Consider the following 19,021-nt stretch of genomic DNA (forward strand, 5'->3'; position numbering starts at 1 on the left):
TTTCTATCACAGCAGCACACCTCAGTGACAGTCCTTACAGGACACCTGCCATCACTACTCCCCACAAAGCTGTATTTACTGCCAAGACTGAGAAAACTATTTGCATGATCATTTGTGAAATTTATCAAACTAATCTTTGTAATTATTAGAGTCCATTATAGGCAACTGGTCTCAGCTAGCGTGACATAACTAGAATACCTACCTTGCAGAGTGCTCAGTAAGGATGATACTGCATGCCACAGCAAGAAAACCACCAGGTTCTTGAACTAGCGCCTCTGTAACAGCTCAGTCATGGAGTTAAGAAAATGGGCACTACAGCAAAATCTCAGGGGCTGAATTCAGGACAAAATTAACAGTTGAGAAAGAAATTTTATTTCAAGCTTCTAAGGGGGTATTACAAACAATAGAGAATAAAAACATTAAAAACTATTTAAAAAGTAATTGTCCCTTTAAAATAAAGATTCAAGCAGGTTTAACAATGAAGTATGCTATTCAATGAAGTTTTAAAAAAAGGTTTTAAAAGTATTGGTTTTGCTGTATTTGCTAATCCTTTATAAAAAAGCTGGGCATAAATACTTCGTGCATTCATATGCATTATTTGGTGTTTCATATTATATAACTTGGTACAGTATTTAAGATATCACTGCAAAAGAGTTCAAACACAGTGCATTTATAAATAATGGAGTCATTATAAATCACATTGCAAACATACCTTGCCATTTTCATTGTTACAAATTCAGTAATCTCAGTGAAGGTAGGAATAAAGTAGCTACAACAATCATTATCTTGACTTTATTTTTTTTCTTTTTAATATAAAAATGCAGTTCTGGAAACCCACCCTCCTTCTTCCCCCTGCCCAAACATAATGCTTTACTTCTTAAAAATAAAAATAAAGTACTAATTCTATATACATCACATGTACCATACAAAAATGTATCCAAAGTTTCTATTGCTACCAAAGTGTTCTAAATTAAAAGTTACATAAATCCCCTCATTGGAAACAAAAGATTACAAGTTACAAAAAAATCAAATTACACACAAACCATCAAGTTATTTTATACAATTTCCAATACATTTTTCTCCCAAAGCAAGTTGTCTTCTCATGTGCCTGTATAAAAATGCATATCAATATATTTGTCAATTTTATTTTTCATTATAAAGCAAATTAATACATTTTCTACAATAAATAAAACACGGGAGGCACACACATCAACAAAATTAAATCAATGGGAGATAAATGGGATATGGTTTTGAAAGAAATAATGTGCTTGCAGGCTTTAAAAGCCAGGTTTGTTTAAAACAAAAACAATCTTAAGTTATTTTGGGCAACAATGGAGTGTTTTTGGTGATTTGCAAGTGATGTACATAGTATAATTTTTTTTCTTGATGTCTTTCTCACAAAGTACCCTCCAAAATAATGCAACTTCCTTTCTTAAAATACATATTTGTAATTGTAAATTTACATCAATCTTAAATATGTGGTACTTTGTGCAAAGAGCAACGATTTACACAAACATTCAGAAGTCTTCTTCAGAAGCTACAGACCAAGGAAGAAATGATACAAGCAGCACCATATTGTATATGATTTAGGCAAACATATATTTGATGCCATTTTGATATTAGGCTTTAAGATCCGCTAAACACCTTAAGCTGGAAGATGGTGCTTAGGTAACTTAACCTCAAAAAGAAAGAAAGAAAAAAAAAAAAGTAAAAAGCATGGAAACAAAAACCAACTCCCTCCCCAGCAAAATTATAAAAGGAATTAAGGAGCTACTTCTAAAATCAGAATAAGTTAAGTGTTGAATATACATTTATGTACAACTATGAACACTATGAACAAGACATTTTAACAGGTTTAGTGGAAAATCCTCCAAACTACAACACGATAAAATCATTAATCAATATGGCAATGGTGATTTAGAAGAATTGCTCAGCTATTTCAAGTTTGCAGAACTCAGCCACTGAATCAACAATTAAGGGGTTGTATCTTCAATACATTCTTTTAGACAAAGAGGTTCATTAGTAGAGTTCAAGTCTGTGTGGTATTTTTCATGCCTTGGTAGAATCTCTGTTAGTCAATATCACTGAAGTCACTGACTGGTTCTCCATGGACTCGACTCAGGTGATTCATAGCACGATCAAAAGCAATTCTTACTGCTTTTCGTATGCTTGAGTTACGGCCTTCCATCATTTTTAACTTGTCTATGGTCTCATCTATCCCAAGGGGAACCATTTTGGATTTGGGAAGCCACTGCCTGTAAGAAAGGGTAAAATAAGTATGTTAAATACAGAATAAAATCAAGAAGTTTGTCCAGAAATGACAGGGTTGCTATAGTGTTTCTCATATAGCAGATCAGATTTACCGTCTTAAATAAAGTGACAAAATGCCTTTTAAGATAGTACTTACTTGCCTTAAGTATTTTAAGAACATGAAATATTAAGAAAGCCTCTTCCACAAAACAAAGAATACACTCCAGTTCAATGATACTTATTTAATGACTGGTATTAAGTATCAACTGAAAAAATTTTGCATGAAATACTGATACAGTTTAGTTTAAGAATAGGCAGCAGCAACTAACAGTGAATGTGACTTGAGATTCACTTGACACAGCATTGTTTCACTTCGTTCTTTCCTTTCCGCTATTACAAAGAATTTGAAGATGGTGAATTTTCGTCTTACATTTAAGACATCTCATCTTGGTCTTTAGGGGAAAAGCTAAACTGTCAAGGAAGTTCTGCTTAGTATGCTTTTACCCTGCAGTATGAAATCCCATGAACTCTGTATTCAGAGTACTTTTCCATTTTAAGCTCCATGAATGTCATTAATTGCTGGGCACAGAGGAGTGATAATGAAAAAAGCTCTAACTCCATTTTTCTAGTTAAAGGAAAAGCATTCTAAATATTTAATTAAAAAAGTATGAAGTAAATTTACTTTATTTCCACAAATGTTTATCTTAATCCTGTTTTCTTAAGTTACAGGTATTAAGGAAAATAAAAATTAGGTAAACTAATTAATATCTATTAAAGTATGTTATCGTAGTCTGCAATCCCAGCCCTGCAAGTGGCAGAAGCCATGCTTCTGTTTAAAAACTTCAGTTTGGCAGCCCATTTGGAGCCAAACCAACTGCAAATCAGTCAGTAAAGTATGATATCAAACATTTTCATCAATTTTTTTTTAACCGAATAAAATTGTCTCTTGAAACATTTTTTATTAAAGCACTCTAAACCACAACCCCATTGTACTGAGCACACACACTGAAATTAAAAAAAAAAAAAATTTGTAAAAAGTCAGTACAAGGATACAGACAAAACAGTAAAGAATAGTAACATCAGTGACCAGCATGATAAGCAGCAGTCTAACCATTATCAGATGGATACAGATGAGAGGGAAGTTTTAAGAAGGTATTTTAACAGAAAGCTTGCCAAGTTCTCCAGATGCAAGCGGCGAAGGAGAAGAAACAAATGTGACTATTTGAAAAGGCAATCTATAGGTGATAGAAGCTGGTATCAAAGACTGAAGATGACATATACCCTGCGAGTGAATGAAAATTATAGATATGAGTTCAGGAGTAACCCAGACAAAAGTGTGTGATGAGTGCCAAAATAATCAGGATAAAAGAACCATTACCAAAAAGGGGGGGGAGGGGGCTGGCAAATATGTAGCCTTTCCTGTTCACTTATGCAGACTATCCATTAGAGGCAGCTTTGGATAATATTTGTAAGGTTTAGGACCACCTGCATCTGGTGATGAATCAGAAAGGTTTAGCTGCAGAGGACTCCCAAGATCAAGAAGCAAATCCCAGCAATTATTAAGAAAGTGGCTAGACAGAGCATGCATTACACTTGTGATTCCAATGAGAGAAAAAAGAGAAATAGAATACTGAATATGTTTAAATTTGGATGTTCTCCACGAACAAACGCAGAAGAATGCAAGATCTCATGAAATCCTGCTCAACTGAACAAAGATGATTATGAAGAAGTACCAATTAATTATGAAAAGAATCGAAGAACAGAGAGAGCAAGCCAAAGAACCGTGATTACGCCAAAGGATCTACAGGGACAGAAAAGCAAACACCAATTCTAAATTTCAGGCAAGAAGTTATTTAGGTGATAGTATACTGGGACAGAGAGAGAGAGTGAGGAGAATGGCAGCATTTCTAGACATCATGTTTAATCAGCTAAAAAGGAAAATTATATCTGAAAGTGTAAGCAAATTCAAGAGTAAAATAGAGATATAAGAAGATTTAAAGCTAGCTTGACCTGTGTGGAAATCCGGAGAGAAGAAGGATTAAGAACAACACAGGAAAGAAATACATAACTTGCTGAAAGGAAGAGAGAGGTAGATGAAAAGCTTCCATATCTGGCAAAATAATAACCCAACCAAACAAAAATACACTAAAAAAACCTAACAACAACAACAAAAAAAGAACAGCTAGTGGAAGGGGAAGAGAATGTTTTATTACGTGACTTATCCCTTCAGGCTTCACACAGCATATTGCTGATACTGAAAGAAATGGAAAAAGGGAAGGTTTCATGAAAAAAAAATATAGAAAGGGCTAAGAACTAAATGAGAGTATTAATAAAGCATTTAACTAGAGAGGATAAAAATTTAAAGAAAATGTCCTGGAGCAGACTGGGGAAAAAAAGTGTTGTCATTTGGAAAGCAATGATGAAGGCTGATACAAATAAAGACTATTACCTTTAAAAAAATCTGTTTAACCAAAGAAGCAATTTTATCAGGTCAATAAATGAAACCAGCTTGTAAATCAAACCAAAAGACTATTTAGAAACTTATATTATTTTCTTCCAAATTGACCATAAGTACCTTCCAACGATGATACACACTGGTCCAAGAATAGACTAAAATATGAAATTTTAATATTACAGTTTATACTTTCATAGTAAAGATATCAGTGGAACTATAATGTTTCAACTTTCTTTTAGACTAAAGGTACAGGCTTTTAAAATTTTAAGTCACTGCCATCAAACAATACATTTCGGTAACATACCAACTTCTTTTATTGTCAAAAAATAGCACTAAGAATAGTTTCTCGTCTGATTTGGTCTGCATTTGTTCTCCAATTTTCAGTACATCCAGAGGCGGCACTGGTATAGTAACACCGTTGTGATGGCCAGCAACACGAGGCATCTTAGGGTCAATAATCTGTAAAAGAGAAGAAAGGACAGTTCCCAATTTTTAAAACTACATGATTTATTTTAAGGAGGTATTACAAATAAAGTTAATGGGAAAAGAATCATAAATTTAACAGCCACTGTGTATAAACTGGCTTTGTGTTACACACTTACATAACTTCTTGACATAAGCTGAATAGGCAGAATGGAGGCATGGTGGTAAATTTAACTGAAAAAAAACTATCCCTAGAGCATTTTTTCACCCATATCAGTTCTTCTTAAAGTCACAGCTTTGCAGACTGACAAGCAGGTTTCAGAATGAGAAAGTTGAACCAGGATTTCTAAAAGTAACTACTCATAACTGGCCTCAAATTCTGGGTTTTGAATTTCAGATACCTTAAAGAAACAACCTCTATTAAGGTATGAATATTTGCTTCTGCAAAATACAAGCCCCACACCCAAAATCTGAAGCAAAACACCCTCTAAACAAGCAAAAACCAACAAAACAGAAAAAAAAATCCTTCCTAAACAAAGGTTGGAGGAGGGGGGAAGATGCTGCTAACATTAAACTCATCAGGCTGATGGAAAAACTCCTTTGTAGGCAGATCACAGGATTATCAAGTGCTCAGCTTCCACCAAAGAGGGGTTATGTTATTCCATGTCTGTTCCACCCATCTCCTACCCTACAAACTCCTGTTGTTTTTCTAGCATCCACGCTGGCACCAATCTTAATCCACAGTACACTGATTATGGCAACTAAATCAACAGAAAGCTAACACTGTGGGGAGTTTGTAGAAATCAGGAGAACAACTTTCTTCTCTTGACTGAGGTTTAATTCCTCAATCAACTCATCACACACTCAGAGAAACACCAGTGCTGACATAAAGGAGGGGGCAGAGAAGGAGCCCTTTGGTCATGATCATCTTAAATGTAACACTAAAGTGCTAACACCATTCAAGAGACAAGCAAATCATTAAATTTTCAGCATCTGACCCAAGAGTGTTTGGGTCACCCACTGAGGGCACTTAAACTCAAGTGCTCTGAATCTCACCTCCACAGGTTTTAACCTGACTCTCCATGATTACGTTTCCTGATCTCCCTAGTGACATATATTAAAACAGTCATGATTATCCAGTCTATTACATAAATCAAGCCATAGAGTATGAACTGTTTCTATAACCCCAATTGCCTGAAGCCAAACACTTTACCAACAACATTTTCTCTGCAAGCTTTGATTTAAGTAGAAATGTGTGTATTTCTCCTAAAATAACATGGGCACAACAGCTTTCAGTTTCCAGTACATCATTCACAACTGGATACAATCATTCAATTTATTCCAACTCTACCAAGATTTTTGTTTCTTTAATGAACCGCAGAATCAGAATATCCTTATACTCATTTTGCAGCAAAAAATATTTTATAGTTCCAACACTAACAAGATGTCTGTTAAATGCTTTGATTGTTAAATGTTGATCCTTTGAACAATAATATATGTTATAGAAACAAAGACTACTGAGACAGGTGTTGCACATATAAAAGATGGGTAGGGTAGTAGAGATTATTGACTCAACATCTGATATTGCAATAATTTTACAAACTGGACACATGGTAAAAAGGGCAGAATAATCCACCTTTATTCAACCGGAATGGAAATTTATCAGTTACCTTAAGTTCACGCACCAATATTCTCAGACCAGAGACAGTATCGCTAGTGTACTGGTGGGAAGCGGTGTACTTACCAGAGCTGGGTAAGAGGGATATCCACTGCATTTGGCCCATACTACTTTTAGAGGCTCAAGAACAGATGTTGCAGCATCAGTTGAAATCCACATACTGCTATGCCCAACTTCTAAGAACAAATAATAATTAAATATAAAATTAATATGTTAAAGAATGAAACCTCAGACAAATCTTCTGCAGTTCTTCGTTTCCTCATCAATATCTCATGATCACTGGAATCCAAATACCAATACCACCTTTCATGCACATCGCAATAAAAAGCAGGCAATGTTCATAACAGCTCTTTAAATGATACTAGTACTTTAATCAAAGCCTACAGATAAAGAACAAGTTTTTAGACACTTCTAGAAACAGCGTGCCTTAAAACACCTTAATTCTCAGAAAGCAAGTGTTTGCCAAATTCTAATAATCCTTTCCCTTTGAAAAAGCTCAAAAGAAAACATAAAATTATGGTACTCCAAATAACCAGTTTCTTTTGAAACTACGACAACAATCCTGTCAAGGAGGTGATGGTATTAAAGATGCAAGTTGCATGGATGTTTCCAAAGTGTTGGATATAACATAGTAGAATTAGTACCTGACAACTTACAACGCTTGTCTGGTATACCTTTCTATTCTTATGCGTAAGTTCTAATCTGCATTTTAATTTCCATTTATTTATTTATTTATAATCAGCCCTCTTGGTCTCTCTGCCCAGCCCTTTCCTGCAGCAAAGTTCAAAAAGACCAAAAGGGTTCAAGGAAGCAGCTGCAATAGTGGTTTTTTTCCTTCTCAGGAGGCAGCATAACAGAAAACGGAGTTTATGTTACTGCTTGGTTCTACCAGAATCCTCTGTTGTCTTCTTTGTTGCTCACCACTGGACTGAAGCATGAGACAGGTTTAAGCCTTTCAGTCAACCAGAATCACAACTGACCCCCTAGACACACAGGGATATGATCAAGAGACTGGGCAGAAGACAGTGAGTTATCCCCTCAAGATAGAACTGGGGGTGAAAAAAGGAGGAAGAAGGTAATGAAAGTTCACAAGCTGTGAAGATGAGGAGGCACTTCTTGTATGGGAAATGTGGTACCGTAAGACAGTTCAGAGGTTGCAGCTGCACTTTCTTTTAGCACCAAAGCAATACTTGATAGAAGTAGCTCTCTACTTGCCAAAATATAATTTATTCCTCAGTTCTTCTCCCATTTAAAATAGGTAATGCTTATTGATAATCAGACGTGGTGTGCAGATATACGTTCCATCTCAACATCACAAAAAGTACTGGGAAAAAAATGGTTTCAAACCTTGTAAGAGTAGAAATAGCAAGGGAAAAGTGTTTAAGGTGATCACAAAAAAAAAGGGGGGGGGGGCAATTGTTCTCCACAATATATTCTAGGTCAATTTTCAGCCATAGGCTATTCATTCAATTATAATTCATTTTTAATCTATAATGCTATCAACATTTCAAGAAAATACTTCATTGGGAAGTCTAACTTTAGAGAGTCACAACTATGTAACATCAGTTATCAAAATGCAATAGTTCATAATAACTTGCCATCACAGCATAATGAAGAAATTAGATGTTTTTGGAGCTGGAAGTTGTTACAGGTTCTATTATAGGTGTGGGTAACATAAAAGAAAGAGAAACAAATGCAATTTTTCCAGTGTCTTTAAGACCTAGAACAAGTCTTCTAAAGAAAACAGAGATCTTTGCCATCAGTCCCAGCAGGCTTTACAGAGGAGATCTTTAACCAGTGGATTCCATTATACAAAACCATGAAAATAATTTAAATCTTATTTACATTATTTCTTACTGAACTACATAACCTTGGAAGAACAGTTACTAAATCTATTTACTGGTTTATTTGTTTGTTCCTTTCTGTATATTTTTAGAGAGGTCATTTTAGGACTTTCTTCACTTTCTCATTAAAAGCCGTAATAATATTCTTCAGATTTATAAATATAAAATACACACAGACATAATACATACAGGCATTCTTATACTTCTAAGAGTATAGCTGAATACATACAATACTGGATATTGTGGAAAGACATGTTAAATTCAGAGGAATCATTTTGGTAGTATCTCAAAATAAAACAAACAGAGCAACTGCTAACACAACAGAAAAAGCAATATGGGCAACTTCTTTATTTCTCTGCTCTGCTAATACCAGTATGTTAAGTCTTCACACATCAGTTATAAAGAGTCATGAAGGTTTAGATTAATGTATCCTTCATATACAGACTATTTTGAAATATATATATAGAACTGGATCTGGTACATAAAACCCATACAAGTCCTCTTCTTCAGGGGAGCTAACAAGAAAGAAAAGAAACCTACATTATTCTCAGCTGCAGAGCTGATACGAAACAAAGAAAATGATATTTTAATGCTGAGTAGAAGGTCATATACAATCTGACAGGATGCATGCAGCCAGACTCCCTCAGAGACTTCTCAGGTGTATACGTAGTAGAGAAAAGTTCCAGAATTTTCCCTCATGAGAATTTATTCCATGTGGTGACAGGGGGTTAATACACTAGCACGTATGGTTAGTAGTTTTCTTTTACAACATAAAACCCCCTTTACTTCCTCAAGCTATGAAAGACAATGAATTTGAGCTAGCAGTCAGGACAACATACTGCTTAAGATTTTAAATAACAGTACTCCCACTAGCTGAAAACCAACAGTAACAAAATACCACAAACCAGACTTAAGATTCTACATAGTTTAGGGTAAAGATGTCTCACCTTTTCTCCCCTTACAGACTTTTCACTTCTTACAATATTTTTAAAACAACTAGTGCTTTTTTCAGTATCATTCTCATAGTAAAGTCAACATGTTTAATTTTTTGTGCGAAGTTGAGCAAAACACCCATTAGGTGCCAGCGTCACAAACCTCAAAACTTTAAGGCCCTTCTATCTTCAAAAACAGAGCTAAGAACTTCAAACCCAGTATCTGCATAGTTTTCAGCAAGAAATGTGAGTGTTGCAGAAGTCACTTTCTAGCTCAAATAGAATCCAATACATAGCGTTAGCAGCAAGGCCTGTTGAAGACTTAAACTGCAAGCTGTGAACTTTCACTTAGATACGCTGACAGGATGCTGAATTCCCACATAGCTACATGAAGGAAGGCCCTGAAACTGGTGCAAACCAGAAAGATAAGGTAGCCACATCTGTCAGCAGAAGATGCAACTATTAAGATAAGAAAAGGAATATCCTGCCTGGAGACAGAGAAAGGATCCAATAAGGAACAAGAAGACCCCAGACCCAAATATTACTATTGAACCAAACCGTTGTGTGAGGGGAAGGGAATTTAAATTGTAAGGGGTATAATTGCCCAGGGATTTCTTTGTTCAGGGTCCCTCTCCAGAAGCACTGAGCTCAAGCTGTTTTTCACCACTGTACCACACAATAAATTCATCTGGTATATGTCGTGTTGGAGACTCTGCTTCAGGGAAACCTAGGGTCAAGCCTGAGGGCAGAGAAAGTGCCCGAGAGTGAGTATGTGTGTGAGCGAGGAGTTGGAAAGGGGCACCTATCAGCTCAATGGAGCTGCCCATTGCGAAAGGACTCTGGTCCTTGGAGTTGAAGTCTCAGGTGGGGTGTGTGTGACTCCCTGAATGGTGTGTGAATGCTCGGGCAGCTGCTGCTCCTTTAACAGTGAGCTCTTCATAGGCTAATTTTATTTTAAACCAGAAACTTCAGCCACAAACAGGAAAGTCTGTTTTACTGAAAGATGACCAGATTACAATGTACAGTGTTGTTTTCTTCTTTTTTTTTTTTTTTTCTTTTCTTTTTTAATTACATAGAGGAAACTTTACCACCTAAATCTGCAGACAAATCCACTGACGCTAAGCATATTAAAGCTCCAAAACTACTATCATCCAAGAAGTAGTTGTGCTATCAGCAGAGTACATGGATCATTCTTTAGCACAAATGATAAATTGAGACTTTGCTTTTACTGTGTAACTCTTGGCTGGACAAAGTGTTCTCTCTGCTGTCAACATTACCTGTTGAAATTAAGACCAGGTGGAGGGGAAAGCTATGTGAGTCAACTGTAGCAAAATGTTCCCCTACAACCTTCCCCCTACCCACACTTGCTCACCAATCTGATGTGACTGAAGGAAAAGACAGCATCTAGATGCTGCTGGAAAAAAATACCGTCACTAAGGTTTACTGAGAAAAAAAAAAAAATCTGAGAAGAAGGTGGAGCAACTGACTGCACAAAGATGGGGACAAAGAATTGAAAACTGGGACAAAAAGCATGAGAGAGTATAGAACAGGAGAGCTAGACAAGAATCTTGGATCAAGGAACAAGGAATAGCCAGGCGAAAGGATTGGGGCAAGGCTCAGGACAGGCAGAAGAACACATTGCCACTTTGGCACAGCAACTTCCTGACCCTATAAAGGAATCCAAGACCTACAAACCTTAGCACATCTCTGTATACAACAGTTATTAATAAAAACCACTCATAGTACATGTCTATTCAACTTCCAGTGCCCTTGCACACCAAGGACAACAAGCTGTTACATACAGATAATTCTACTTGAAAACCAAGAAAACCATATTAAGCCTACAAGTCCCAGCCCCAAAAGTTAGACAGAATTCTGAGTCACTTTTGAAACTTTAATTCATCCTCTGTATTTATATCTCAGTATAATCTTCGTATTTCAATATAGAACATATTTTTCCATAATAGTCTTAACTTGTCCAGTACACTAAGTGGACCTGGTTCTAAAGCATACCTCAGTCTCCCAAGTCAAAAATGCTGAACATGGCAGCAGTGTTACAGAAAACAGCATGCCCCAACTTGCGCACTTGGTTTTGCGATTTCAATAGCACTCTTGTAACATTGTTTGCATTTGAACTACCATGTTTCAGTGTGTGTGCGTTACAATGATTACATCTATTAATCAGTGAAAAACTGCATCCTATCATAATTGCAGTATTACAACATACCTTACCACAGGTTCTGAGACAGCATCTTGTAAATAGAAACAAGATATTCCTTGGACCTAAAGAAAGCGTAACTAAGCACTGTGTGTGTTTCTAAAGCACATATACTCTGTCAAACAGAACTGTTTGAAACATTTTGCCAAGAATGAACAACCGTTTATTTTAGTTTCTTTGTAAAATCCGGGATTTTACTAATAAAAGTAAATAATGATAAAGTTCCAGTTATGCACAGAATGTAAGCAGGAGATTTCACTTCACTCCTATGTATTTCCTCTTCTTGATCTGCTGAGGTAACAGGGTGCAGAAGGCAGCCAAAAGAGCTCCATTAGACAGAATGTATAGTAATATATAAAATAATGCTGTTAAATGTCATTTGCTCCTCCTTTTAGGCAGCTGTAGAATGTATCTGAGAACAGAGATGGAATTAAGAGAGAACAAGAAGACTTCTGAAAAAACAGGTACAGGAATTCTAAGTGGAAAGTGTTGAATATAAGACTACCCAGGACAGAGTCAGAAAAGCAAACGAAAAAGGTTCAGTCCTGTATAAGAGGTTACCATGCAGATAATAAAGTTACTAAACCCGAGAGTAATGAAGCCATAGCTGAAAACAGATTAGGTGCAAGAAAGAAGAACAAAAAACTGATCATACGGGGAGGAAAGAACAGACTAAGGGAAACAAAGAGTCAGATAAAAGCACTAGAAAGACAAGAGCGAGCCCTCGACAAGGAACACCCAGGACGAGGGGACAAAGAGTTGCAAGGTCAGAAACTAAAGACAGGCCTGCTAGACACTGCAAGGCCGATGCCTAACATCAGTGTGGGAGCGCTGCACTACACAAACACAGTTCTACTTACAGAAGAGATGACCTACTTAAATCTTGTAACGCAATTAAAATATTGAAACAGGTGGAAAACTTATGCCCAGAACATAGTTATTTCCTTAAAATTTGGTAAGTTATTATCCTCTACATTCCTAGAAATTTCCACTTCTTTCCAATTTAAAATTTTTCCTGAATCAAAGCAGACCGTGTCTTACCTGTTTGTCAACATGTTTATGCATAACAGTATACAAGGAGTAAACCCTAAACCAAAAAGCCCAACAAAATATTGACAGAACCATAAACAGTACTTCAGTCCAAGTTTTGCTTGTATTACTAGATTAGCTTGATCACTTTAAACACCACTTTTTAATCAAAAAAACCCAAATCAGGTACTATGCTTTTCTCTTCGAAGTCTTTAAAGAGTCAAAAGCAGAAACCAGTAGTTTCTGCAATGCTATCAACACCACTTTCAGAACGCTTAGGCGTATTTCAGCAGCAAAAATAAGAATGTGTTAGACTGTCAAATAAATGGACAAAATTATAGTTATGCAATATTATTAAGAATACAATTATTTATAGTTACCAGCTGCAATTCTTGCTGCTTTGGCATAGTTTCCATTTTCAATGCATGATATCAATTCGCTTCGGTCTTCCAGTGTGTGTCTTCGTATAAGTGCTGGTTTACCTTTACCACACTTCGGTAGGCTGAAACTACAAAAGCATTAATATTAAAACCATTACTTGATAATTAACATTGTTCACTCTAAATCAAGACTTTAAAAAAAGAATTTAAAATTCATCAGTACATAGTAAAATCAGAGCAGCAAGCTCTAACAGATTTTATATAACTAGATAAAAGCTAAAACCCCAGATTATTTTCATGCACGGAATTTCCTGGTTATCAGCAAAAGACAAACAGTATGCAACTGCACCTCAACTGCTGTACCGGTTATACATGCACAAATGAGAGAAGCTGCTTTGTCTCCAGTGTTACAGTGGATACTGGCCAAATAGAAACATGTTCCCTCTGCTCCAACAGTTCCATTACACAGGAAACACAATTATTTTCTCTTTCATTTTTCACTACAAATTCAAGTCTTTCAATTGTGGAATGCTTATACACAAAATGGGAAATTTGTTCCCTGCACACTTGAGTTTTCTTTAAGAGATCAAAGAATCTGAACAGCATTTATTCCAGATCAAATCCTCAATATATCACATTTACAAGAGATGCAATATTAAATTCTCTTTGTTTCTGAAGGCCTGTTTGGCATGGGTGCATTAACACCATTCCCTTACACAGTTTAATACAAATCTTGAACACATGAATAAAGCCTTTTTTTAAAAAACCAAACAAACAAAAAAACAACAACAAAACCACCCATATTTACCCTATGCTCCTGTATGCCCCACCCTCATAGCCCAGGACTGGAGACAGCTACCTTTTACCCAGAGATTAGTGTGCTTTTGGAAGATGTGCACCATTGGTGATGGAGAAATACTTACCAATGGTGGCAGAGGTAACCATTCTGACAGTCCCACCTTCCACAGAATCATAGAATCATTGAGCTTGGAAAAGACCCTTAAGATCATTGAGTCCAACCATTACCCTATCACTGCAAAGTCCACCACTAAACCATGTCCTCGAGCACCACTTCTACCCTTCTTTTAAATATCTCCAGGGATGGAGACTCAACCACTTCCCTGGGCAGCCTGTTCCAGTGCCTGACTACCCTTTTGGTGAAGAAGTTTTTCCTAATATCCAACCTAAACTTCCCCTGGTGCAGCTTGAGGCCGTTTCCTCTCGTCCTATTGCTTGTCACTAGGGAGAAGAGACCGACCCCCACCTCGCTACAACCTCCTTTCAGGTAGTTGTAGAGAGCAATAAGGTCTCCCCTCAGCCTTTAACAACAGACTTCACAAAGAGAAAGTCAATAGTTGGTACAGAGGTACTATCATCACTGCAGTAACTAGCCACTAATCCAAATCACAGACTGATAATCTAGAGTTTCACAGCTACTGAATTTACCTTCCCTGTGTATAAGACTCTGCTTTGGAAATTGCTTCTCTCCTCCCCTCACCAAGAATAAAAACACCCATTTTTAGTGTTCAGGATAGGATGGTAATTAAAACAAGATAACACACACACAAACATGTGTATGTATCTATACAGAGTAAGAGAAGCATAGTCAAGTATAAAGTGTAACTGCTCAGATCTGCAATAACCTGAATTCAACAAAAGAATACGAGCAAACCTGAAAGGTGTCTCAGATTTGACACAGAACTGAGAAAACTGAAATATACTCTTTTTTCTAAAATATATGCAATCCTCCGATGTAGGTCACAAGCAGTATAGAAAACTGATATATTCAATCTCAAATACATATTTCAGATTTACAGTTTTACCTTGAGTTACACAAAAGACTGTTACTAGATGAAATACTAGATTCTGATGCACAGCGACGACGAGGTTCAACTTTTCTTCCCGGAGCATCATCTAATGCTCTCTCTTTACTTCCATCTCCAAAACCATTTGACAGACCTACAGCATAACACAAAAATAAACTGCATCAAACTGGAAACCACATCATTTTCATTAACAACTTTTTATATTCACACATTGTATCATTATTGTTCTGTACTTCAAGTATTTTGATGTGAAGAAAAAGGAAGAACATGAACATTAACAAAGTATTTCATTTCAAAACACAGTATTATAAATAGGAGGTTCCTGTAGCCCAGATTTTAAAAGATAGGATGGAAATTTAATTTAGGTAACATAAAAAAAGGTGAAGATTATAATATGGGAAATGCCAAATGGAATATCAAATAAATCTCTGTATGTAACATTTCCAACTATTAAGGCAGTCAGGCTGCAGAAGCTGGGTAGAAAAAAACAAGGGGGGGGGGGACGGACCCAAACGTTACAAACCAGGCAGATTTACCAAGTCAACACAAGACTCATTTGAATACAATGTTACAACCATAAGTCAGGAAATACTGAAAATCCTTTTCAAGCACTGGAAGAGTGGTAGGGATTCCCTCCTGATGCTATCTGGTTCTTCCTGAAAGTCTCTCCATTTTAGTAAATTCAGACTGACAACATCATATCTGTTTTCTGGGATCAACAATCAATAATATGCACACTACTATTTTTGACTATGCTTCCCCGGCACAAGTATATATGTTCAAGGCTATTATATTTTAATTTCATAATTGTAATGAAAACATAACAGAAGGCTTTTATATTACAAGCTACTGGTTTGATGGGCTGCCACCAATCCTGCTCTGGGTTTGCTAATTCACAAACAGCGTAGTTCTTATTAAGCCATTTCCATATTTGATTAAAGATACAAACAAAGAGGTTTAAGATAGCATTCTTAAGACTATCCCAAAGAGGGGGGTGGGTGAGAAATTACGACTGAAAAAGAAGGAATGCAACACAGATTCCAGAGTATCAACAGAAATGAACTGGCTAAAGACAATGGTACTAGCCTGCAATCAGCTACTGCAAGCTGTAGACTGAAAAGAGAACAAAATTTTAACACAAATTCAATTCTGAGCACACTTACTTCCTTACAGTAAATTAAAGTTTTTACTTAAGTAATGTGTTTAAGTACTTTACTTAAGTAATGACCAGCATGCTTCTCATAATGCAAGAAAGAGTTACCCTTCCCAGCCATCCTATTATCAGAGTCTTAAAGGTCATCATGATCTTTGATCATTCAGACATAGTCAAACAAGCTTAGGTAACTTCACGTGCCTCTCCACAGAGCATTATACCATAAGACAACTATGGCAGAACTCCCTTTCTAATTCTAAGAATTAGAATTCTAAGAATTTCTAATTCTAAGTTCCAATTCTTCCAGTCTGTCTGCTACAAAGACCTCTGCAAAGAAGGCTGACAACTAAGGAACTTGAGCTTAGCAAGTTATTTTGTACGATCCAGTCGTATTTCAAGGCATTTCCATACAGTGATTTAAGGGATTTCCTCCTCCACCTGCAGGAGACCTTCCATTTGGATTATCAACACAATTTTATATTTTTAAGAGAAAAAGGAGAATTTATTCGATTCAGTGGTCTGAAAGATTTAGATATAAGCATTCTCTTTCATAGTCATTTAGTTAACATTGTAGAACATTCATTTAAGAGTGTCTGTTTTGTAACTCCTATATTTGCCTTTGATTTCCTATACAAGGAAAAAAAAAGATAAAGGTAGCATTGTCTTGAGTGTTCAAGCACCAAACTACATGCTATTTATTAATCTTTTTCTCATTCTCAGCAAGTCAGTACAAATGGCCAGAGATTAAGTAGGAGTTCGGTTCTAGACTATGCTGAAAGACCTGTCAAAAAAGAGTATCCTTTATGAGAAAGCTTAAATTCCCATAGAAACTATCACAGTACTTCACATAGCATCTGAAATGAAAAGCTGAAAAAACATTCTGCGAAGATAAAAAGGAGATCTCTTAGGTCTCTGCAAATAACTATTTTTCTTTCTTAGATACCCTGTCAGACCTATTTTTCAAGTAAGGTGTCGAAATTGTTTTGTTTTCATCCTGCCACAAGCCAGAGATACATTTCTCAATTATCATTCAGGCATCTAGCTAATATAAATCAGCTATCAGCAGAAACAAATCAGATCACAGATTAAATTTTAAATTTAAAGACAGATCAAGTAAATATTTCTACCAGAACCAGAGCACCATTCAGGTTCCCAATGGACTGAGAAAGTGAAAGGAAATATCTGTTTATTCTTGTAAGAGTATGCATAAAACGTTTAACCGCATGTATGCCAAATATGACTTGGCTATGTATCTCTACGTACATGGGTTCCGTATGTATATGTATACCCAGGACAAAAAAAAGTAGGGAGTAGCTTCACATTTTGATTGCTTCAATCGGTTTATGATTGTGCTACTGCTGAAACGGACATTTTGGCTCTCAGTCCCTTGCAATGGTTTCTGCTCATCATCACCATGTCAGTACCAAGAAATATGTAGTCACGTAATGAAGTAGTTTTCAGCCATGCACTGGGCAAAGCAACCATACGATTGCCTGACTGATGGATGTTGAGAAACAAGGGAAGCAACAGAAATGTGTAACTACAGCAATGGAAACTGCTCTCTGCAGTGGTAGTCCAGTCTTATACTAGTTTACACATAACCCACATTATGAGTTTAATGACTCATTTAATTCACTAATTTACAATAAGCAAAGTTTTTTCAATCTGTAGAATGGTCACTACACTAACAGTAAAAAAAAACAAAAACCAAAAAACAACCCAACCTTTTTCTGACAAATAAGGAATATTAAAGTGCAAAAAAATTTAGAGCTTCTCAGACACATTTCCTTCTTGCTTGTGGAAGTATGAAAAACAAAGAACACGCAGGCTATAAGCAGGAGCAATTTTCCTGAATGACATGAGCTTACACAGTCCATGAGACTCAGTTTATACAGTCCACTTCCAGAAATTATAAGTAATAGGCATTATTTTAAGAAAGGAAGAGACCTCAATGCTTATTTTAAACAAAACACACTCATATCTAGTCACAGATGCAACAGTTCCCAAGTGACCTCATTACTCGACAGAAAAATCCAGGCAATAAAATGTAAGTGCTTTATGATATCACTGATGTGCAAAAAATAAAGAGATATAAAACATTTACATGCTATAACTCGGAATTTGTTTTTTTAGATCATTACAAAACTCTTTCTCCCATGAATTAAGAAACACACAATCTCCTGTAGCTACTAGAATAAGTGAGATTAAAGAAGATCCCCATCTGCTTTAAGGAATTTGCTTTTTATTGGCTCAAAAGATATTACTAAGAAGGTCAAATAAAAAAAATCCATGGGAGAAGTAACTCATCCTGCTTTTGCGGCTTAGTAGCCTGCAACAAAGCTATATGAGCCATTTACATTTTCCAAATGCTCATGATTTTGTTAGATAAACTGAGCTTTCTCTACAGTCATGGAGAGAAACTTCATCAGGTCACGTTCTGAACTTCTTACACATACCCCCTCACCAACACCCTTGACTGAGAAAACCTCCATCCCCACCCCCAAAATCCCAAACATCAAACTAAAACTTTTCATTAGTGGATGATTCCTTTTTATTTTCCCCCCTGTTCTTAAGTTTCTTCTTTCTGAAGAGAAGACTGCTTTTTGCAGTCCACTCTCAGAGGCAGAACTCAACTTTTTTTCACTTAAAGAAAAAAAAAAGGAATTCACAAATAGTGAAGCCTGCTATCAATCTTAAATGCAGGGCTACTGCCATTTCCAATCTTCAGCTCTAGACTTCAATTTACATAGAAAGTTTCCTGCCATGTCATTCATGGCATATAACACATGTAACCATTTTAAAAATAAAGAAATGCTAACAAACAACTGTAAAC

At 36.2% G+C, this 19,021-nt stretch overlaps 1 protein-coding gene across 5 annotated transcripts in view; it reads right to left on the reverse strand.

The window, feature by feature from the left end:
* Window positions 1-349: 349 nt before the first annotated feature.
* The window catches only part of BRD1 (bromodomain containing 1), a 64,306-nt gene continuing 45,634 nt past the window's right edge, over window positions 350-19,021 (reverse strand). For 4 of the 5 annotated variants that reach the window (XM_087764566.1, XM_087764567.1, XM_087764565.1 and 1 more), the window contains 5 exons: window positions 15,033-15,168; window positions 13,210-13,337; window positions 6,873-6,982; window positions 5,010-5,164; window positions 350-2,255 (listed from right to left, as the gene is read on the reverse strand). In XM_087764566.1, the coding sequence (XP_087620692.1) occupies window positions 2,072-2,255; window positions 5,010-5,164; window positions 6,873-6,982; window positions 13,210-13,337; window positions 15,033-15,168 (713 nt within the window). In that variant the 3' untranslated portion in view covers window positions 350-2,071. Of the gene's footprint in view, window positions 2,256-5,009; window positions 5,165-6,872; window positions 6,983-13,209; window positions 13,338-15,032; window positions 15,169-19,021 lie in introns of those variants that run through there. The other variant, XM_087764568.1, reaches the window with a different exon arrangement.

This window comes from Nipponia nippon, unplaced genomic scaffold, assembly GCF_047370975.1.
Source record: "Nipponia nippon isolate SJK-2023a ecotype South Korea unplaced genomic scaffold, ASM4737097v1 scaffold_3, whole genome shotgun sequence".
Classification (NCBI taxonomy): domain Eukaryota; kingdom Metazoa; phylum Chordata; class Aves; order Pelecaniformes; family Threskiornithidae; genus Nipponia; species Nipponia nippon.